Below are 19,211 nucleotides of genomic sequence, written 5' to 3'. Positions count from 1 at the left end.
ACTGCTGGGACCAGGTTGAAGCACCAGTGAGTGAGCCTTTGTTAGAGACCCCATAAAACTGGCAGATTCAGAACCTTCCCCCCAAAGCTAGCAACAGATATCTTCAAGGAACTGAATCCAAAGCAGAATTTTAGCAAAGCCCAACTTCTATAGCTTCTTCCCCAGGTGAATGAGAAGAGCCTCCAGGAGTGGGGGGCGGGGCTCAGATATCCCCGTCTCCAGAGACCAGATGCAGGGGCTGCCATGCTGACATATACCCTCCAGGTCAGTGGAGGAGGGAAAGCCCACGCACCGCTCAGACACCTGATGCTCATTCAACAGACTTACCTGGACCACCGCTAATAAATCATCACAAAATGGGTGAAACACCTCTTCAGGCCCAAATTCAAATCTTCCAAACCCCAAATCTCCCAGCTTCACCGGGGTGCCCTCCCACCCTCAGGATCCCTTCACATTGTCTCTCCCCTCACCGCCACCATCACAATCTACTCTCTGGAAAATGTCTACGAAACTCCTCTATCCCAGGGAGTAATAATGCTGGAAGTGTTACCCATCCAGTGAGGCCTCAGTGAGTCAATTATCTGGGAAATACGGGAAGAGACCTACCCTACACCACGTGGGGCAGGCAAGGAGTAAGACTCCAGCCCTGGCCTCAAGGCGCCTGGCCCAGAGAGTGCAAAGGCCCCGTGGTGCAGTCGAAAGAACCAGGGCTTCGGGGACCTGGGTGTAGAATTCTGATCCACCACTTAGGGGCAGTTTGATCTTGGGCAAGTACTTGGCCTCCCGAGTCTAGTGTGAAATGGAGTTAGCAGTACACTGCATGCTTCACCCATCCTCCCAAACACGCCAAGGCAGAATATTTTAGAAAGCTAAATGAAAGTGTCCAAAAGTGCCCAGGGCTTAGTGGAAGACCCTGAGCCTGTCCAGGAGGGAAGGGTGACATCAACCAGCTGTAGGAACCCCGCCATGAGAATGGCAGAGATGGAGTCTCCTGTCCATGGAAGTCATCCTCCTTCCTGCCGCCCACCCAGGAAGGCTGCACTTGGCGGACTGCGCCAGGGATGAGCAGCGGACCCAACCAGGGAAGTGTTTGGAGGACACCGGAAGTTCATAACAGGCAGGGGGCAGGGCTGCCCCACTGAGCCCAACCTGCCAGAGACCCAGCACCTCAACACACATACTCATTTACACAGCACACACACGCAAAACACACCAACCACACGCCACATCCAGAAACCCTGATATCCACCCACACATCAACACGCCCGTTCACGCCTCCCACCGCCTACATGCACACTTACACACACGTAGAGGATACAAGCCAACACTCTGTCCTACACACACCACACACATTCAGAGAGCCACAGCTCTGCGCATAGGCTCACATTCACCAGATACACAGAAATGCCCGTTCACACGTACACACGCACATCCCACCCACACTCAGTGCATGACGCCCCACTCACACACTTGCAAAAATGCCCACACTAGACAGCGGCTCAGGTTGTCGACAGTCCAGCCCGCACAGCCCGAAGTGTCCTCACACTCATGCACACGCGGCCCACATAAACGCAGCGTTTCTACTCCACATCTCTCCCGCCAGCGCGGCACTTCTGTGCAGCTCATCCCCCCCCCCCCCCCCCCCCCCCCCCCGCCACCGGCTCCGGCAAAACGCTTCCCGCTCGGTGTGCAGCGGCCACAGTGGCCAGGAAGTAAAATGCAGCCAGGAGGGGCCGCGCGCGTCAGCACCGCGTCTCCGGGAGCGCACGGCGCCCGCCGCCGCCGCCGCCCCGCCCGCCCGGAGCCGGGGGGCCGGCGAGCTGAGGAGCAGGTGCTGGAAGCCTAGCCGCGCCGGCGTCGCGCGGCCACTGCCCAAGTTCGCCCGGGGCCCGAGGAGGGCCGGGCAGCCGCGAGAGGAGCGCCGCCGCCGCGAGGCTGGGAGTCTCGAGACGAGCCGGGCGCGCGGAGCAGCGAGCCCGGGTCACCCCCGAGAGGTGTAGCCGGGGCTCCTCGGTCCCCAGCTCCTGGAGCACCGGGGCAGGAAAAAGAAGAGGCAAGGGACGGCGAGACCGGGCTTTTCTGGAGACTCGAGGCACTTCGGAGAGCCGCGGGAGAAGCGACACTTTCCTCTGGCCAGCACCCTTGAAGGAGCCCAGCGGCCAGCAGCCTCTGGCAGGACCCTGAGACGCCCCCAGCCCCAGGCGAGGCGCGGGCTCTGGACTTGGGGGAGGCTTAGCAGGTCTCAGCCGAGCGCAGCCCGAGGAGCAGTGACAAGGGTCCCGGAGGAAAGGGAAAGAGGGCAGCAGCCAGCTGGGCGACCGCTCACCCCTGTACACACCCACCCCACCCGCCAAGCCAGGAGCCGCCGCGCGCCTCTGGGGGCGCTCGTCCCCCGGCGCCTTCTCCCCCGTGTCCCAGCACCGCGGGCCACCGGCCGGGCTGGTGGGGTCCTTGGGGGTGTCCGAATCAGGCACTGGTGGCCGAGTGGCTGCTCTCCGGGGACCAGCATAAAAGCTGGGGTTAGGCGGAGCCGGGGGGACTCAGCTCAGGGTCCCCCGAGATCCAAGACGAGGGGAGGCGGGCGCAGCGCGCAGGGACCGGAGAGGCGGTGCCCAGCGGGGCCCCTCCAGAGGTAGTGGCCGGCGTCGGGCGTCCGCCAGGAGGACTCGGGGCCAGGAGAGCCTGGGAGGCGCTCGGGGAGGCCCGTGCCAGGGGCGGCGGGCCGAGGCGGCCTCGGTCCCGGGCGGGCGCCCGCGGAGGCGGCGGTGGCGGCGCCGGGCGGGCATGCCGCGCCACCGGAGCTCCTTTCGGGCGCACGCTTCCCTGGCGCGGGCTGCGCGCAGCGGCTGCCGCTGCTGCTTCCACTGCTGCTGCGGACTCCCATGGCGGCTCCGCCCGGCCGGGGCCGCCGCCGCTGCCGCCAGCCGCGGGCTGAATGAATGAGCCGGAGTGGCGGAGCCGGGCGGCCCGGGGCCGCGCTCACCGGCCCGGGACGCTTCCGTATGGCCCGCGAGGAGCCGGCGCCGGCGGCGGTGGCGGCAGCCGGGCGGCCCCGGGGTGGCGAGCGCGAGCGCGAGCGGGCGCTGCAGGGGCCGGGGGTCGCCCGCAGGGGGCGGCCGTCGCTGAGCCGCGCTAAACTGCACGGGCTGCGGCACATGTGCGCGGGGCGTGCGGCGGCGGGGGGCTCCTTCCAGCGGCGGGCGCTGTGGGTGCTGGCCTTCTGCACGTCCCTCGGCTTGCTGCTGTCCTGGTCCTCGAACCGCCTGCTCTACTGGCTCAGCTTCCCGTCGCACACGCGGGTGCACCGCGAGTGGAGCCGCCAGCTGCCCTTCCCCGCGGTCACCGTGTGCAACAACAACCCGCTGCGCTTCCCGCGCCTTTCCAAGGGGGACCTCTACTACGCCGGCCACTGGCTCGGGCTGCTGCTGCCCAACCGCACGGCGCGCCCGCTGGTCAGCGAGCTGCTGAGGGGGGACGAGCCGCGCCGCCAGTGGTTCCGCAAACTGGCCGACTTCCGCCTCTTCCTGCCGCCGCGCCACTTCGAGGGCATCAGCGTCGCCTTCATGGACCGCCTGGGCCACCAGCTCGAAGACATGCTGCTCTCCTGCAAGTACCGCGGCGAGCTCTGCGGCCCGCACAACTTCTCCTCCGTGAGTTGCCCTCCGCGCGGACCCGCTCCCCCAATCTCCCGAGTCAGAAGGCCGCCGGCCGGCACTCCCCGCCCCCCGGGGCTGGACCCCAGGCCCCTGGCGGTGACACCAGCCCACGAGGCCGAGGTTGAACCCACTCTTAGGTACCCCGAGTCTTCTCCAGGTTGTGGGGACTTGGACACCACTGCAGGAGGAGTCGCTGGGCTCGCCTGTCCCGGCCTCTCTCCTTGCACTGTCAGCTCCCAAGCCCCTCCGCTTTGCTTGTTATGGTCCCCTCCGGGAATACCAGGCCCCCTTCTCCCCCATCTCACCCCCCCCAGGTCCACAGGGCTCCAGGTAGCTACCCTGTGTCTGGGATGAAGGGATGGGAGGAGAGAGAAGCATGTCTTAAGTGTGGGCTTGTTGTCTTTGGGAAAACCAATAGGAAGCTCTTCAAAAAATGGGCCACTGCGAGAATCGGGTAGAGGCCCTAAGCAAGCTTGGGACCCTAAGCAGCTTATGGCTTGAGAGTTCCAAGACACTTCCAGTCTAGGGAGACTTTGGAGGAAACTCCCAGAATACCAACCATCGCTGAAGCAGTAGCTGGTTTGGTGGGAGAGGCAGCAGCCCCTTGTGCTACTTTTTGAAAGCGCTTGTGTCTTAAGCTACCTGGGAATTGAGCTGTGGCGGGCACCGTTGGGGCCCTTGACCCCCCAAGGTGTGAGTATGGGTCTTCCGGTCTCGGGGAACCAACGCCCTGCAGTGGGGAAAGCAGCACGGCAGAGATATGATGTGAACCTCCGGGGCCAAGAGAAGTTGTGCTCGGGGTTTGTGAACCATTTTCTGTGTCGGTTCCCCCATGCTGGGGTCTGGATAACGCAGCTGTCGGACAGAAGGTTTCCGCCTTGTGTGGTCTGCCTGGGAGGAGTTCTGGTGCCAAGCTGCAGCGTGGCTCGAGCCTGTCCAGCCATTCGTGTGTAAATGCCCCTTGGGGGGAGGGTTGGGCTTTTCCACTAGTGCAGGGAATGTTGGTGTGTGTGTTTATTTGTAATGCTCTGATGGCGATTCTACCAGCGTTAGACAGCACTCCTGACAATCTCATCTACGATGATGCTTTTTCTGGGATGGTAGATAGATGCTCTGGTTCCAGCAGGTGTTGGCACAGATGCCCATCAGGCCAGGCCTCTGATTGGCTGATTGGGCTAGTCCTCATCTAGGATGGTGACCCTGGCTTCAGTCTTGCCCTCCTTGCTTTGCTTGAAGCCTGTGTGTACAGTAGCTGTGAATTATCCACTCCCCAAATATCCCTTGTTTCCTGAGCTTTTCAGCCGGCTTTTAAAGAATACCTACCTTGTGGTTTCCCCACCTTAGCAAGCAGGAGGTGCTGTTAACATATGCTTCTAAGTGACTTCGCCCAGACTTCAAACGCAATTCTGAGTTCCAGCCACAAAGGTGAAGGAATGAAGTTTGCAATCCCTTATTGTTTATTGTTCTTTGGTTGACCACTAACTAGCAGCCCCTAGAGTTGGACTGAAGTTCAGTGTTACGTTCAAGTACCAGCAGCTCCAACTCCAAAAGTTGGAAAACTCTGCACATCTGACGATGGCTTTACAAAGTGCGGATTGTGGGCTAACAGCCAGGATTCACTTTTGACACTCGCCACAGCCCTGCTTTGGCAGAATTTTATTCCCATTTTAAAGATGAGGGATATGAGTCTCTAAAATGCTGTCCAAAGCGCAGAGCCGGCAAGCTCAACGTCCAGCTTTGCGCACCACCAAATGTATCACACACAAGCCACATGGAACCTTCCTCTCTGATCCTGGACCTCTCTTTTATCAGAGGACCCCTGCGTAGGCCTGTAGCCCTCAGCCACCTCCAAATCCTATCCCTTCTGGGAGCGTGGCTGGGAGAGTGGAAAGTGGGGCTGCCCCAGGGCGTCATAGCCTTGGCCACATGTTACGGGGCCTACAGAGCACATAGCGCCCGCAGGAGTCACCTGACCGCAGCCTCCCTGGAAGGAATGGCTGTGAGTTGACGAAAGCAGGGTTCTTCTCACTGGGGCACAGCCTTCCTGACCGCCCTGTACCCTGCCTTCCTGTGTCTGAAGAATTTGCAGGCCCACACCCACCGAAGCAAAAGTATCACCTCCATTCCCCAAAGGCATGTGTTCCTGGACTCAAGTGACCCCTAGTGGCTTCACATCATGGCCCTGTCCTGGGAGTTTCCAGCTCCCTCACATTTCACGCTGTAGTTTTTTCCCAGGGGCCTCAGGATTAAAGGCTGCACCCCCCTCTATCCATGGAAGCCAAAAGCTATTTCGGCGGAGCCCCTAATATAGAGTGGGCCCATCAGGAATACTCTCCGTTAACAATGCTACCCTGTCCCAATCCTTGGTCATCTTTGATGGAGTGACACTATAGTGCAGTGGTTAAGAGCATGAACGCTCAAGCTGAACTGATGGCTCAAGTCCTGAGCCACTTGCTGTGTGCCCTTGGACAAGTGACTTAATCTCTCTGTTCTTTAGTTTCCTACTCCATCTAGTAGAGATAACAATAGTACATACACCACATCCGCTGTGCCTGTATTTGTAGATGGGGGTGTGTGTGTGTGTTTACATACATATAGAGAGGAGGGAGCTCTTCGGACTGTGCTGGGTCCCTAGAAAAATGGCACCAGCCTCCTAACTGGTCTTTGGCCTCCAGCTCAGTGTTCCCCGCCCTCTGCATCCACCCTGGGCACTATAGGCAGAGCAGTCTTTCTAAAGGTCCACTCAAAGCATAGCACCCCATTTCTTAAAACCCTTCAGTGACTCACCTGTCCTGGGGATGAGGTCCAAGTTCCTCAGGCCTTATACCTGAGCCCGCCCTCTGGCCACGCCCTCTCTGGCACCAGATATCAAGCTCTGGCAAACGGCTGACAGCAGCTGGACCCCCGCTCCTCAGGCCTCTCTCTGCCTTCCTCTGCTACCCTAAGTGCACCCCGCCCACCCCGCTGCTTTGTCTGCCTGGGGATAACTCGTCATCCTCCATCATCCAGCCCTGGGGTTCCTGCTGTTTCGGAGCCTTTCCTGACTGCCCACCGCTTCCCCTCATCAGCAAACAACTGAGGCCTCCCTCTTTTTGCCCCTACCTTCCGTTTAGGTGTCAATCCTCACACGTATGCGTGTCACCACACCTCCTGGTCTGTGTGTCTCCCCCTCTGGACTTGAGTGGGAATCAGATCTGATTTCCCTGCCATCTCCAGCCCCCAACACAGAGCCCGATGTATAGTAAGTGCTAAGGAAAGATCTGGGGAATGAAGACCTTCCCCAGGTAACCCGAAGACTCCTTGTCGTCCTCCAAGACTCCTGGATTAATTTCTCCAGGGAGCACCAGTGGAGTGCATTTCTAATGAGGAAATGCCCAGGCAGTTTGGGGGCATTTATTCCTTTGGGGCACAGAAAGGGAGAGTGCGGCGCAGGACGCCAAGCGCTCCCCAGACACCTGGAGTTTCCAAGCCCCGAGTGCCACAGGTGAGGAGTGGGCTTCCAGGGCGACCAGTGGGGAGATGTGCCCCAAGTCTCATTCCATCCGGTTGGTCTCACGGTCTAGAAATAAACCCGGCAGGGGAGAGAGAGCACAGTGTTGGGCAGGGGTGGGAGTCGGATTGTAGTCTGCAGGCCGTTCAGGATGTGTTTGTTTGCAGCTCCTGTGCGAGGGTTAATCCCTCAGCCGTCAGACAAAGCAGCTCCGCTCCTGAATGCCCGCTTGGTTTCCCTGGCATCAGCCATGGACCTTGGGCTCTGCACACTGGCCACTTTGGGTTTTCCTGGGGGCAGAGGAGAGCAGCCTTCCCATTGGGCAGGATGCAGAACCGTGAGGCCAGTCTATCTGGGTATGGGGCTTCGGAAGAGGGACTGAGGGTCTGGGGACAGGCACGAACAGAGGCCAGTCAGGTCCAAAAATAAGGAGCAGTGACGCTCTCTGGGAGGGGGCACGAGTCAGGGGAAGCGTCAGGCGGACCTCAGTTTAAGGCTTTGGTTCTGCCTCTTTCTAGCCACGTGCCTCGGGCAGGTGCTTCGCTCTCTGAGCCCCTGAGAGCTGGGAAGAAGATGACATGTATGCAGTGACCGGCCCCTGCCTGGACAGCATAGGTGCTCGATATTCAAGAGCTATCGTTATAATTCGAATAAAGAGATCGACCGTCTTTGTATCTCGTGGTAGCAGTTATTAATTATGATCAATGTAATTATCATCTATTATCATGACCACTTACCTGAGTGGGGATATGCTCATTTCCTGGTTCATTTCATTCCATCACCCAGTGTATACTGAGTGTCAACTATATGTCAAGCTCTAAACTAGCTGCTGGGGATGTAAAATTAGATAAGGCGTGGTATGTGTCCTCCGTGATTTTGCAGTATTGTTGAGGAAAGAGATACATCAACAGAGGCCAGGAGGGCAGAGGTGCTGCGTGGGCTCAGAGGAGTACCCAGTTCAGACTGGGGACCTCTGAAGGCTTCTTGGAGGAGGTGACATCTGAGCTGAGTCTGGAGGGATCAATAGGAATTACAAGGTAGAGAAGGAGAGAAAGGGGACTTCCCGGGGGGAGGGCAGCATGTGCAAATGAGGAGGACAGAGACATGAAACGATGAGATTGGACACATCCTTTCTAGGGCTGAGAGTAGTTCAAGGCAGTGGGCAGGGGTGGGAGTCGGGGGCGCTGGGTGAGCTGAGTTGGGGGATAATAAGGCAAAGATGTGATGGACACCTGGAGGCCAAACTAAGTTTTTAAACTTTGTAGCAAAAGCTCTGACTTCTTTTGCTACTGGCTGTCACACTACAGAGGCAGATCTCATCTATGTCCCACCCCACCACTGTCCACTGTCACGCCCCCCATTCCTAACTCCATCAGGAGAATTCCACACTTCCCTGAACCCTGCCCTCATTGTCTGTCCCCATCAGCAGGGGGTCAACCCTGAGTGCAGATTTTGGACTAGTCATATGTACTAAAAGCCAAGGAAACAGCATTTGATTTCCTCACACTTTGTCACAGGAAGCAGGCTGGCTGCTATGAGCCAGCCACAGAAAACAAGAAATCATTTCAGCAACATATTGTTTAAAATCAGCAAATTCCGTTGAAGTGGTGCTAGGCCAGGCAGTGCAGTAGCTGTGAGGATGGATGGCTTTAGGGAGGCTAGAAAGATACCTTTGCCTTTAGAGAAAGAGGAATAAATGAGCGTCAAGTGATTAGAATGGTTTCTGGCACCCCAGTAAGGACTCCATAAATGTGAGCTATTTCTGTTAATATTACTTGCAGTGAGCGTTTCGAGGGAAGGACGGAGGTAAATGGCACTGGTGGCTGTGGTGTGCCAGCCTCGGGCTGGGCACGTTTTATGCCATCTCAGTTCCCGCAGTCACCCTGAAAGGATTTGTCATCATCCCCATTTGGCAGATGGAGGACCTTGAGCTCAGGGCAGTTCTGTAGTCGGCTGCAAGTCACAGAGCCAGCAGGTAGCAAAGCTGGGATTTGAACCCAAGTCCTCACTACCAGAAAGGCACAGCTGCACAGCTGGATGAGGAAAGAGCGGCATTGGTGGGGCAGGGGCTTTGCTGGGAAGACCAGTACAGCCTCGGTTCCGCCCTGACCTGCTATGTGACTTTGGCCTCAGCATCTTCCTCTGTGAAATGAGGGCATGAGCCAAATGACCAATGGGACTTAGCTGAAAAGTTCTCCGTCCAAATGAGTGATCAGGGCAAAATAGGGCTTAACTACTGCAGATGGCCCAGGCCCTTCAGCCAACCATTTCTTTTCTTTGCAGAGCTGAAACAGTGATTAAGGGGGAAATGTACAAGTTATTGGAGTGCTAGAGACAGGGCGGTGATTAAATAGACATTTACACAAGGAACATGAAAAGACCTCCCCAAGTTATGTGACTTCCGGGAAATTAGTTTAGGGAATCAAATGTCAACTCTGCTCAGGTCTGCAGATATCCGAATGGACCCACGTCAGGCTGATTCTGATAGTGGCTCTTTGGGGGCCGCTGTGGCCCGTCATGAAGACATCAATCAGATGTCTGCCCAACTGAGAAGGGCTGGAGGAATAACCAGGCCATTCGGTTTGTGCGTCAGTCGCTTTGGTTCTCCTAAATGCTTTGCTTGGATCAGCTACTCAGAAATTCAGTCAGCCAGCGCACATTGAGCACCTACTATGTGCCAGACACTGGGCCACAGAGATGACCACAAATCTGTTTCTGGTAAATCAGCCAGCAAAGGTCAGTCGGTGTGCCTCATCAGGGTCACCGGGTTTAAAAGGAGCTGCCCATCATGCAGGAAGTGGGGAAAGATTCCAGCCCAGGATTAGTATAGGGCACCTGTTACGTAAACAGTCACATCAATTTCACCAGAATTGAATGGCTGTTACGGAACCCATTTTACAGATGCGGAAACTGAGGCTCAGGGAGGTACAAAGTCACAGCTCGGGGGCAGCAGAGTCAAGATTAAAGAAGATCGGTCCAGCTCCAAAGCCGATACTATTTTCGATGACATCATTCTGCCAACTCTGAGAGACGCTGGTGAGAACAAACGTTTCCATAGAGGGTATCCAAAGCAGTCTTTCAAGCCTTCACTGGAAGTTTCTTTCGCTGAAAGTTGATGCAGCCCCTAGAAGTCATCCTGGGTTCCAAGACCTGCCACCCTGAGAAGGAAAGGCCATTCCTAGGAGTACAGGATCCATGATGGACCTGTGGAAATAGGTTTATGACGGGGAACTTAGGAGTTACGCAAACATATTAATGCAGCCATAATCTGAACAAATTCCCATTTTCATTCACTCAAGGACATGGATAACTTTGAAGTCCTGACTAAGGAGATGTTGCCAAATTGAGATCCAACTCAGACCTGTGCTAACGAACAAATAGATGAGTCGCGCATAATGGGAACAGGAATTGTTGGTAAAACAAATAAAGGCCGTGAACATACTGGGGAAGTTTGTTCTCCTGAGCATGTCAGATATCTCCCCTGACGCCACTGTTTATACTATTAATTTGCTTAGTAAATTGTTTCTTCTGGTTCCACACATATTTATTGAGCTCATACTCTCTGCCAGGTCCTTTTACCTTCATTATTTTATTCCAGCCCGACAACGGACCAGCCAGGAAAGTATTCTTCTTTCCCTGATATAGATAAGGAAAGTGCGGTGGTTCAAGAACTTGCCCAAGGTCACAGACATAGACCCTGATCTTAGGTTCCAAAGTCAACACTCTTTGCCCTACGTCACAGTGGTTCCTACAAAGAAATCCCAGTGTAGCTTTGGCCACGTGAACCTGCAATTCTAATTAGCAGAGTCTTAGTGATCATAGCTGGATGGGATTGCGTAATATACATTACCATCTCATTTTTATCCTTGCAGCAACGGAGGGTGATTATTGCACTCTATTGCCTGCCTGACTTCAGAGAGGGGAGTGACTTGCCCAGGGTCACATGGCGCAGGAACAGAAAACAGCCAGAGTTTGAATGCAGGTCTTCTATGGCTCCCATAGTCCTCTTCTTCCCCCAACTCCTCTGTTCCTGGGCCGGGTGGACTTGAGGGGATTTCACCTGCCCTGAAAAGTTTTCTTAGGAGAAAAGCAGTGGGCTTCTGAGCGCCTTGCAGAAAAGAATCAGTGCTAAAACTGGCTGCTGGGAAGAGGCATCGGGTTCCTTCTTTATCTCTGCCCAGAGGCCTGCCCTCCTTCCCCGGGAGGTCTGTTCCAGGTACTCCAATTGGCCGTGGATGAATGGAGAAGCCGCTAGGCCTACGCTTCCTAAACTTGAGCATGCCAGATTCCTGGGCCCATAGCAAAGATCCTGATTCGGTAGGTCTGCCGTGGGGCCTGAGGTTTACATTTCTAATAAGCTTGCAGATGATGCAGAGGCCGCTGGTCCATGGACCGCACTTCGAGGGGCAAGGCTGCGGGCTCCACGAATGCTGAGAAGGAGGGATCCGAAGGGACCTCTCGGTCATATCTGACCCACTAGGTCTGTAAGAATGCACATGGCATGGGCATGCTGGAATGGAGCAAGGAAGGGCACCTGGGGGAGGAGTACTGGATCCCCAGTGAACCCAGGAGGATGTGCATAGCAGGGGCATCATTGTTCCGGGGTCAGTGTCACACCAGAGAAGGGTCCATAGAAGGGCCATGGGGCCAGCCAGAGTGTAATCAAACCAAACTGCAAAGGCCGTGTGGTAGGCTGAATAATGGCCCCTCAGAGATGCCCACGTCCTCATCCCCAGAGCCTGTGAACACATTACATGGCAAAAGGGACTTTGCAAATGCGAGTAAAATAAGGACTTTGAGATGCAAAGATTATCCTGGATCATCTAGTGGGCCCAATGTAATCACAAGCGTCCTTGTAACAGAGAGGCAGGAGGGTCAGTCAGAGAAGATGTAACCGTGGAAGCAGAGGCCAGAGAGTCAGAGAGAGATTTGAAGACACTACATGGATGGCTTTGAGATGGAGGAAGGGGTCACGAGTCAAGGAAAGCAGGTGGCCTGTAGAAGCTGGGAAAGGCAAAAAAACACATTCTTCCCTGGAACTTCCAAAAGGAATGCAGCCTTGCCAACACCTTGATTTAGCCTTCTGACCTCTAGAGCCATAAGCTAATTAGTGTTGTTTGAAGCTACTAAGATGGTGGTAATTTGTTACAGCAGCAACAGAAAACTAATACAAGCCTCATTTGTGGTACAAAACACTCTCTGTTACACACCTGACCCCACAGTGTGAACCAGGCTGTGTAGGTTAGGATCAGGGTCTGTCCTAAAACCAAGAAATTAAAGAATCGTAACAAACGTAGCTTGGTTCAGAAATAGTCAATGTGGGAGTATTTTATCCATGCTTAACATTCATGCCAGATTGGGAATTTGGACCCCAGCAACTAGAAGGGAGTAAAACTAGACAAAGTAGGAGGAGTAGGAAGAATGTGGCTTCAGGAATCAGACTCAAGTTCAAATCCCAGGTCTGCCTGGGATTATCAGGGTGGCTGCTGGGGGTTTGACTACCTTCATTGAGACCCTGTCTCCTTATTTGTAACGCAGAGATCATACCTTCCTTGCAGGGTTGTTGTGAAACGTAAAGATAATGCAGCAATCCATTCGAAAATGATTTCTTGAAAGCCAGCTGTGGTCTAGTCCTGGTGGATAGAAACTGAGTGTAAATACAGAAAGCGTCGTCCTTACTCTCTTTAATGTGAAAGCACAGATGCGTAAGTGCTAAATAAACGTGAGCCACCGCTATCATCTCCATCATCGTTATTACGATGACCCCTCTCACTTCTTTCCAGAAAGACTTCCAGGCCCTGGAAGAATAGCGTGGCCTTCTATATATTGTCACAATTCTAGCCAGGAACAATTATGTAGTTTTCATTTCACACCTTTATGGGTAGGTCAGAGCCTTTTAGGGTTTCTTTAGTCCCCTGACCCAAATTAAAAATCAGAGAGGGATATTGAGTGGCTCAAGTCACGTTGAGCCACTGGGAAGCTTGAAATAGACTCTGAGGATACTTGCGCTTAAGCTTTTACAATATATCACAGCAGTGTCTGTTTCTTCCTCTGAGAACTTCTCTTCCAAAATATGTACGCTGGCCGTCCCCTTCGGATTCCAGTGGCATAACTGATCTGACAGTTGTTGATACTCTGATTTCTGAAAGTAGAAGGGTTTAATCTTCTCTTGGAACCCCTCCTAACGGAAATCATTTTCCCACTTTGACATGGCGCGGTCATCCACTGTGAACTCACGTCCATAAATCTAAGCCTACTGCTCAGGAAAGCAGATGAGGCTTGATTCTGCTGCTCAGCAGTCTCACAGAGCAAATGACGGCAAGAATTTGATTTACAGAAGCACCTCAAAGGCTCTAGAGTGACACGTGTTTATTCGCTTTATTACTGCTTATTTGACAGTATCTCTTGATGCTCCCTGTACATGGGTTTGAAAGGCTATTTGGATAGATGCTTATGAACTGCCAGTTTGCACAGCCCTGTTGAGGAGCGTGGCTTGCTTTGGCGATGCTGCCGACAGCCCGAGTTGTGGGTCCTTATACCGACGTTGCGATGAAGCCCAGATCTAACATACAAGCTTGGAGATGCTAGCCCAGCGCTCTTGCTTGAACTTCCCCAGCTCTGCCTTGGCGTGGTACTTGGTGTGAGTCTCCAGCTGCAACCCCAGGATGTATAGAGACAGGCTTGATTTAAGATTCAGATATCTCAGAGCAGCTGGGGATATTTAACATCACTATAATTACATTACATTTTTGACAGTACATGGAGTGAGAACCTTTCTTGGCTGTTGTTGAATATTCGATGAGCATCAAATATTTTAACCAGCCAAGGAGACACGACTGCATTTTTCACATCCAAGTAAGTTTGGTTTTTAAAAATTCCTGCCTGGGGTGGCTGTCTCAGGCTCTAACCTTCTTTTTTGGCCGTACGCGGGCCTCTCACTCTTGTGGCCTCTCCCGTGGCGGAGCACAGGCTCCGGACGCGCAGGCTCAGCGGCCATGGCTCACGGGCCCAACCGCTCCACAGCATGTGGGATCTTCCCGGACCGGGGCACGAACCTGTGTCCCCTGCATCGGCAGGCGGGCTCTCAACCACTGCGCCACCAGGGAAGCCCCTCTAATCTTCTTTTACCAGGTCTTTGGAGAGGCAATAGCGCCGTCCCTCTGGCCGTGGCCAAGGAGCTGAGTTAGGTGGGCTGTGACGCTAAGGAAAGAAGGGATCAGGCAGGCACTAAGTGGGCACCCCTGTGTGCCAGGGGTCTGGAATGTCATCACAGCTCTTCTTGCTGTGGCACCGCCAATGCAGTGATGAGGGAGTGGAGGCTCAGAGAACAACCGGAAACTCGCCCAAAGTGACATTTATAAATAAATGACGGAGCTGGGGTCAGCTGAGGCCTCTGCAAAGGCGTTTCTGGCAAGTTACGTATAATGGTGGATGCCAGGAGGTGGGACAAGGGGGACCGGAATCAGATGGAGGAGGACCTCCTCTGCACCAGGCTCTGTGCCTCACGTTTGTTTCTTCAACCCTCATGACAATACTCTCAGTACAGTCCTGTTGTGCCCATTTTACAGATGAGGAAACCAGAGCTCATAAGGTTAATGGGAGAAGTGGTGATGAGAACCTGCATCTCATGCTCTTAAAGGAGAGCATTTTCAATATTTAATTTATATTGACCCCTGGCTGCCTCACTCCCACCCCCGCCCCTCCCCTGCCCTGCTGCATGTTCCAAGAAGCTTAGCCAGCCAGTAATGTGGGAAACTACCTATCACCTTGTCTGACCTCCCTCTTCCCACCCTCCTAGAGTCAGGGGTTCATGGCCCTGAGTCACAAAGCCAAGTCACTTAAGGGCTGTCAATATTTTCAAGGAATTTTCCAACTTCCTCCAACCCCTTCCTTAGGTTGTGCCCTTCCCCTGGACCCCTGATCTGCTATCTCTGCCTCATCAGCCCACTCTGTTCTATCCAGCTGTGGACTTAGACATGCACAGAATATGCCGGGAAGGGTGCACGAGGTCTGATGATGGGCTGCCTCTGAGGAGACAGGAAGGATGGGGCAGGGCGGGTGGAAAGGAGCCTGGCTTCTCATTCTGCACCTTCTTCTGTGGTTTGAATATTTTTAACCACGTGTGTGTATAATTTATAACAAACACATGAAGCACAATGAAAGCACTGTCTGAAAAAAAATCCCATCTCTTCTGAAGTTATCTCCGACCACTTCCCCACATAAACCATCTGGAAAGCAGTGTCCCATCCTTTTGACCCTCTGACACTCACTTTGTTTACGACCCTCTTATGGCCCTTTCCTTTCTCGGTGTTTTATAAACTCAGTTTTCCCTCATCAGACTGTCACCTCCCTGAGGGCGGCGGCCGTGCCTGGCTCCCTCTTTCGGCTGTCCCAGCACCTACTGCCATTCCTCATGGGTAACAGGTGCTCCGTCTGAATACCGAATCTCCAGAATGGGACCCAGGATTGGTACCACCAAATTATATGTGACTCGTTTGGTCATTCATTGATTCATCCCATGAAGAGGTGGCCAGAGCCCACTTGTAGGGGGCATCATGCTAGATGCAGGGCACAGAGGAACATGGGTATGGCCCTTCCATCTTGGAGCTCACATTCTGACACTTGTGAATGATGTCCATGAAGATCAGAATCATGGAGAGGGCTGCTTTCAAAATCCCTGGCCCCAACCCAGAACTGCTGAATCAGAATTTATGGGGGAGAGGTCCAGCAATCTCTTCTGAACACAGAACCCCAGGTGATTGAGGATGTTGGGAAAACATTCTGTGTTTGGGGCCGGGGTGGGGTGGGGCATGGCACAGATAGTATACAAATAAACAGATCAATGAGCAAAAGACTGTTTCCAATATTAATAAATGCTGTGAAGGCAAAACATGAAGGGCACATGATGGAGAGCGGCAGGGAAGGAGTGATTTTCTGGGGAGATGACATCTTCGCTGAGACTGGGAGATGAGAGGGCAGGGATCCTGGAACAGCATCCCAACAGAGGGACCAGGAAGCTAAAGGCTGGGGAAGGGGGACCTGCCTCCTTCCTCCAACACTGGAAATTCAGCTCCCGTAGCTCAAATCGCCTGCTTTTTTTCCCTTTACTGTGGGCACATCTGGCTCCTTCCAAAATGTAGCCACCTCTCTCACCCACACAATGTAAGAGAACAACTGATTCTAGCTGGTCTGGAAATATTGATCACCGGAATGCTAATGTAATGTAGCCTTAGGCCCTTAGGCTGAACTCTCCTTTAAAAAATAACTCCAAGTGAGTGGAAAACCCTGCAGTTCCAAGAATCCAATCGCAAATCCCTGTCGGAGGGCAGTTCCGTGAGACTGACGTGGCCGGGCTCTTTCTTTGGAGGGCTACATCCTGGTTAATGATCACCTCGTTCCTCTGCTGATGAATTTTCATGAGGGCAAGGTCTTATACCTTTGACATTCATATGGATTTTCCTTCTGCATCCTCTAAAGTGTTCCGTCAGGATGGCTGGTTGTCCATACTGAAAACAGGCTCCTTCACCGGCTTTGTGTTTCAGAGAGAACTTGCAAATCTTTCACCTCTCTTCATCTTCGTGATAACCGTGGGACAGAGAAGCAAACAGTGCTGTTCCCATTTTACAGATGGGGCAACTAAGGCTCGCGGAGGAGAACTGACTTGCCCAAGGTCACTAAGGAGTTCTGACTCCTACGCTGGTACTTCCCCCTGCCTGTGGTGATGAGTCAAAACGAGGAGACCACATCTGTGGCCTTCGGCAAGTCTCAATATCACTGCCACCTCCTGGGGGAAGTCTTCCCTGGAGGGTTTCGTGAAACCTGGTTAAGTAATTGAATCCTTGGCTTGGAGGTGTCTGTGTCCCGTGCAGGCAGAGAGGCTCAATCTTCAGTAACCTTCATATGCATGAGAGTCACCTGTGGATATTGCTAAGATGCGGGTTCTGGTTCAGTAGGTGGGGCCTGAGATTCTGCATTTCTGACAAGCTCCCAAGTAAGGCCAGTGCTGCTGGTGCACAGCTCACATTTTGAACAGCAAGGATCTACAGGGCAGGAGGAAAACGCAGCCTGGAGTAAGAGAGAGAAGGGCCTCTGGTCCCAGACAGACCCGAGTGCACTGTCAACCCTGACACTTTAGTCTGTGTTACAACAATCATCCCTTTTAGAGAGAGCTCCGGAAGGGACCACCTTGTCCTGAAACCTGCCCCGAGAAGCGAAGCTGCTTCTTCCAGCCTAGACCTCAGGCTGCTACTGCTGCTGCTTAGAAATGCAGACAGCATAGCGATGGGTAGGTCTCTATCAAGGATAACCCTTTTCTTTGTCTTTATGTGATACTGAAATGACTAGGCATTTAGGGAGACCGTGTAAGTGGAGAAATGGCAGTAGAGTCGCCTACCTCCCAAATGAGCTCCCTGCGAGAGGATGAGCCGGCGCGAGGTGTTTCCGCACCCTTTCCTGATTTTGTGGATGTCAGTGGACGCGTCCTGAGAGGTGTGAGTCCAGGAAGGACAGCCTCTCGCTTGATCACAGTCATCAGCCTCTGTCTTTGGGCAGCATGTAGCTCTCGAGGGGGAGAAGCCTTCCATTTGAGGGAGTCGTTCCAGTAATAGGGCATTTCTAGGTAATGCAGCCCCAAGCCTGTGCTTTGGTTGCTACAAGGCCGTTAGAATCGCTGAGGCTGCTTCCAGACCATGCCTTGGACTATTCATTTGATTCACTCACTCATACCCTCGTTTGTTATTTAAGTCATTCATTGCTTTACTCCTTCTTCTGTTCTTTGACTGACTCTCAGACTCATCTACTCATTCACATACTTATTGAATGCCTTCTGTATACCAGATACTAAGCCAGGCTCTAAGGACATCAGAGCAAATCCATTCTAAGCCATCAATTCAGTCTCCTCACCCTTGTTACGCATCCTGTAACCAGACAACAGGCAGCATGCCCTCCATGGCCTCTCCAGTTTAGTGCTGAAAAACCGGGCCAGCCATGTGTTATCTTTATTCCGAGAATCTGTCCTGCTCAAAGTTATCCCGTGGTTCCCCATTGCAAGATAAGGCCGAGCACCAGGTTAAGCTCCAAACTCTCACCTTCTATACGTCATGCATTCTGCCGTGTTGAACTGTTTCCGTGCATCTGCCATGGTCCCCAAAGCTTTTGCATATGCCATCGCCTTGGTCTGGAATGTCCTGCGAACCCCTTGTCTTTTTAGAAAGCTCTTATCCTTCCGGACTCAGCTTTATCGTCTTCTCACCTTTCCCGTGCCTCCAAGCTGGAAAGAAGTGGGTCCTTCTTTCCCTGGGCTGCACACAGCCTTTGAGGCCTGGAGATACTGTAACATGCATGAAAGATATTACTGGAGTCTATGTAAGCAGTGTCATGTCCATTCTCCATGGGGATTTGCACTACAACTCTAAGGGAAAGTTAAAAAATTGCAAATCTTAGGTAAGTAGAGTGACTCGCTCAAGGTCACAAAGCTGGTAAGAGGCCAAGTCTCAGCTACAACTTAAATCTTCCCTTTCCAGGGAAGACTAGCCAGTGCTAGTCTACAACATACACAAAGAAGATGTTAGCCACTGGTACTCATTAATAAAACCTGTAAGGCATTGTTATTGTAATACTTTCCACTGAAGGCTAGAAGAATCTGCTCTGGCCAGACAAGTAAGCTGCAGAGGAGAGCTGAGGTTATTGGATGATGATTTAGGTTTTGAAAAGCAAATTTGGCCCAAGATATTTAAATAACTCCGAGTTACTGCCGCCCCATGCAGGAAAGGACAAGCAGGCAGTGGTATATGACTTCTGGGTGGGAGGGGAATTGAGTGGTAGGCTGGAGCCAGGCTTCTAGGGAGAAATTACCATTTTGTATTTATTACTTTGGCTTACAGGAGTGCCACAGGGATGGCTAGCTAATACATTAGATAATTGCCTCAGTTCCCCACTTCATCTTGCAGGGTTTAGACCAGCCCAGGTGCAGACTTGTGGGTTATGATTCCTTTCAGGCCTCCCAAATGCCCAGGCCTCTCTTGGGACGTGAAATGCTAAAGGGGGGAGGGGAACTGGGAGAGTGG

At 53.3% G+C, this 19,211-nt stretch overlaps 1 protein-coding gene across 2 annotated transcripts in view; it reads left to right on the top strand.

The window, feature by feature from the left end:
* Positions 1-19,211, top strand: part of ASIC2 (acid sensing ion channel subunit 2) — a gene marked incomplete at both ends in the record, with an annotated part of 1,020,042 nt that overhangs the window by 777,548 nt on the left and 223,283 nt on the right. The window contains one exon of one of the 2 annotated variants that reach the window (XM_082678518.1): positions 2,940-3,650. The exons of the other annotated variant lie outside the window; for it this stretch is intronic. Within the exon in view, the coding sequence (XP_082534644.1) occupies positions 2,940-3,650 (711 nt within the window). Of the gene's footprint in view, positions 1-2,939; positions 3,651-19,211 lie in introns of those variants that run through there. 2 annotated transcript variants of the gene reach the window in all.

Source organism: Grampus griseus (genome assembly GCF_964374135.1).
Source record: "Grampus griseus genome assembly, chromosome: 20".
In the NCBI taxonomy this organism is placed as follows: Eukaryota; Metazoa; Chordata; class Mammalia; order Artiodactyla; family Delphinidae; genus Grampus; species Grampus griseus.
The sequence above is the reverse complement of the archived record's forward strand: the minus strand, read 5'-3'. Positions and strand labels throughout refer to the sequence as shown.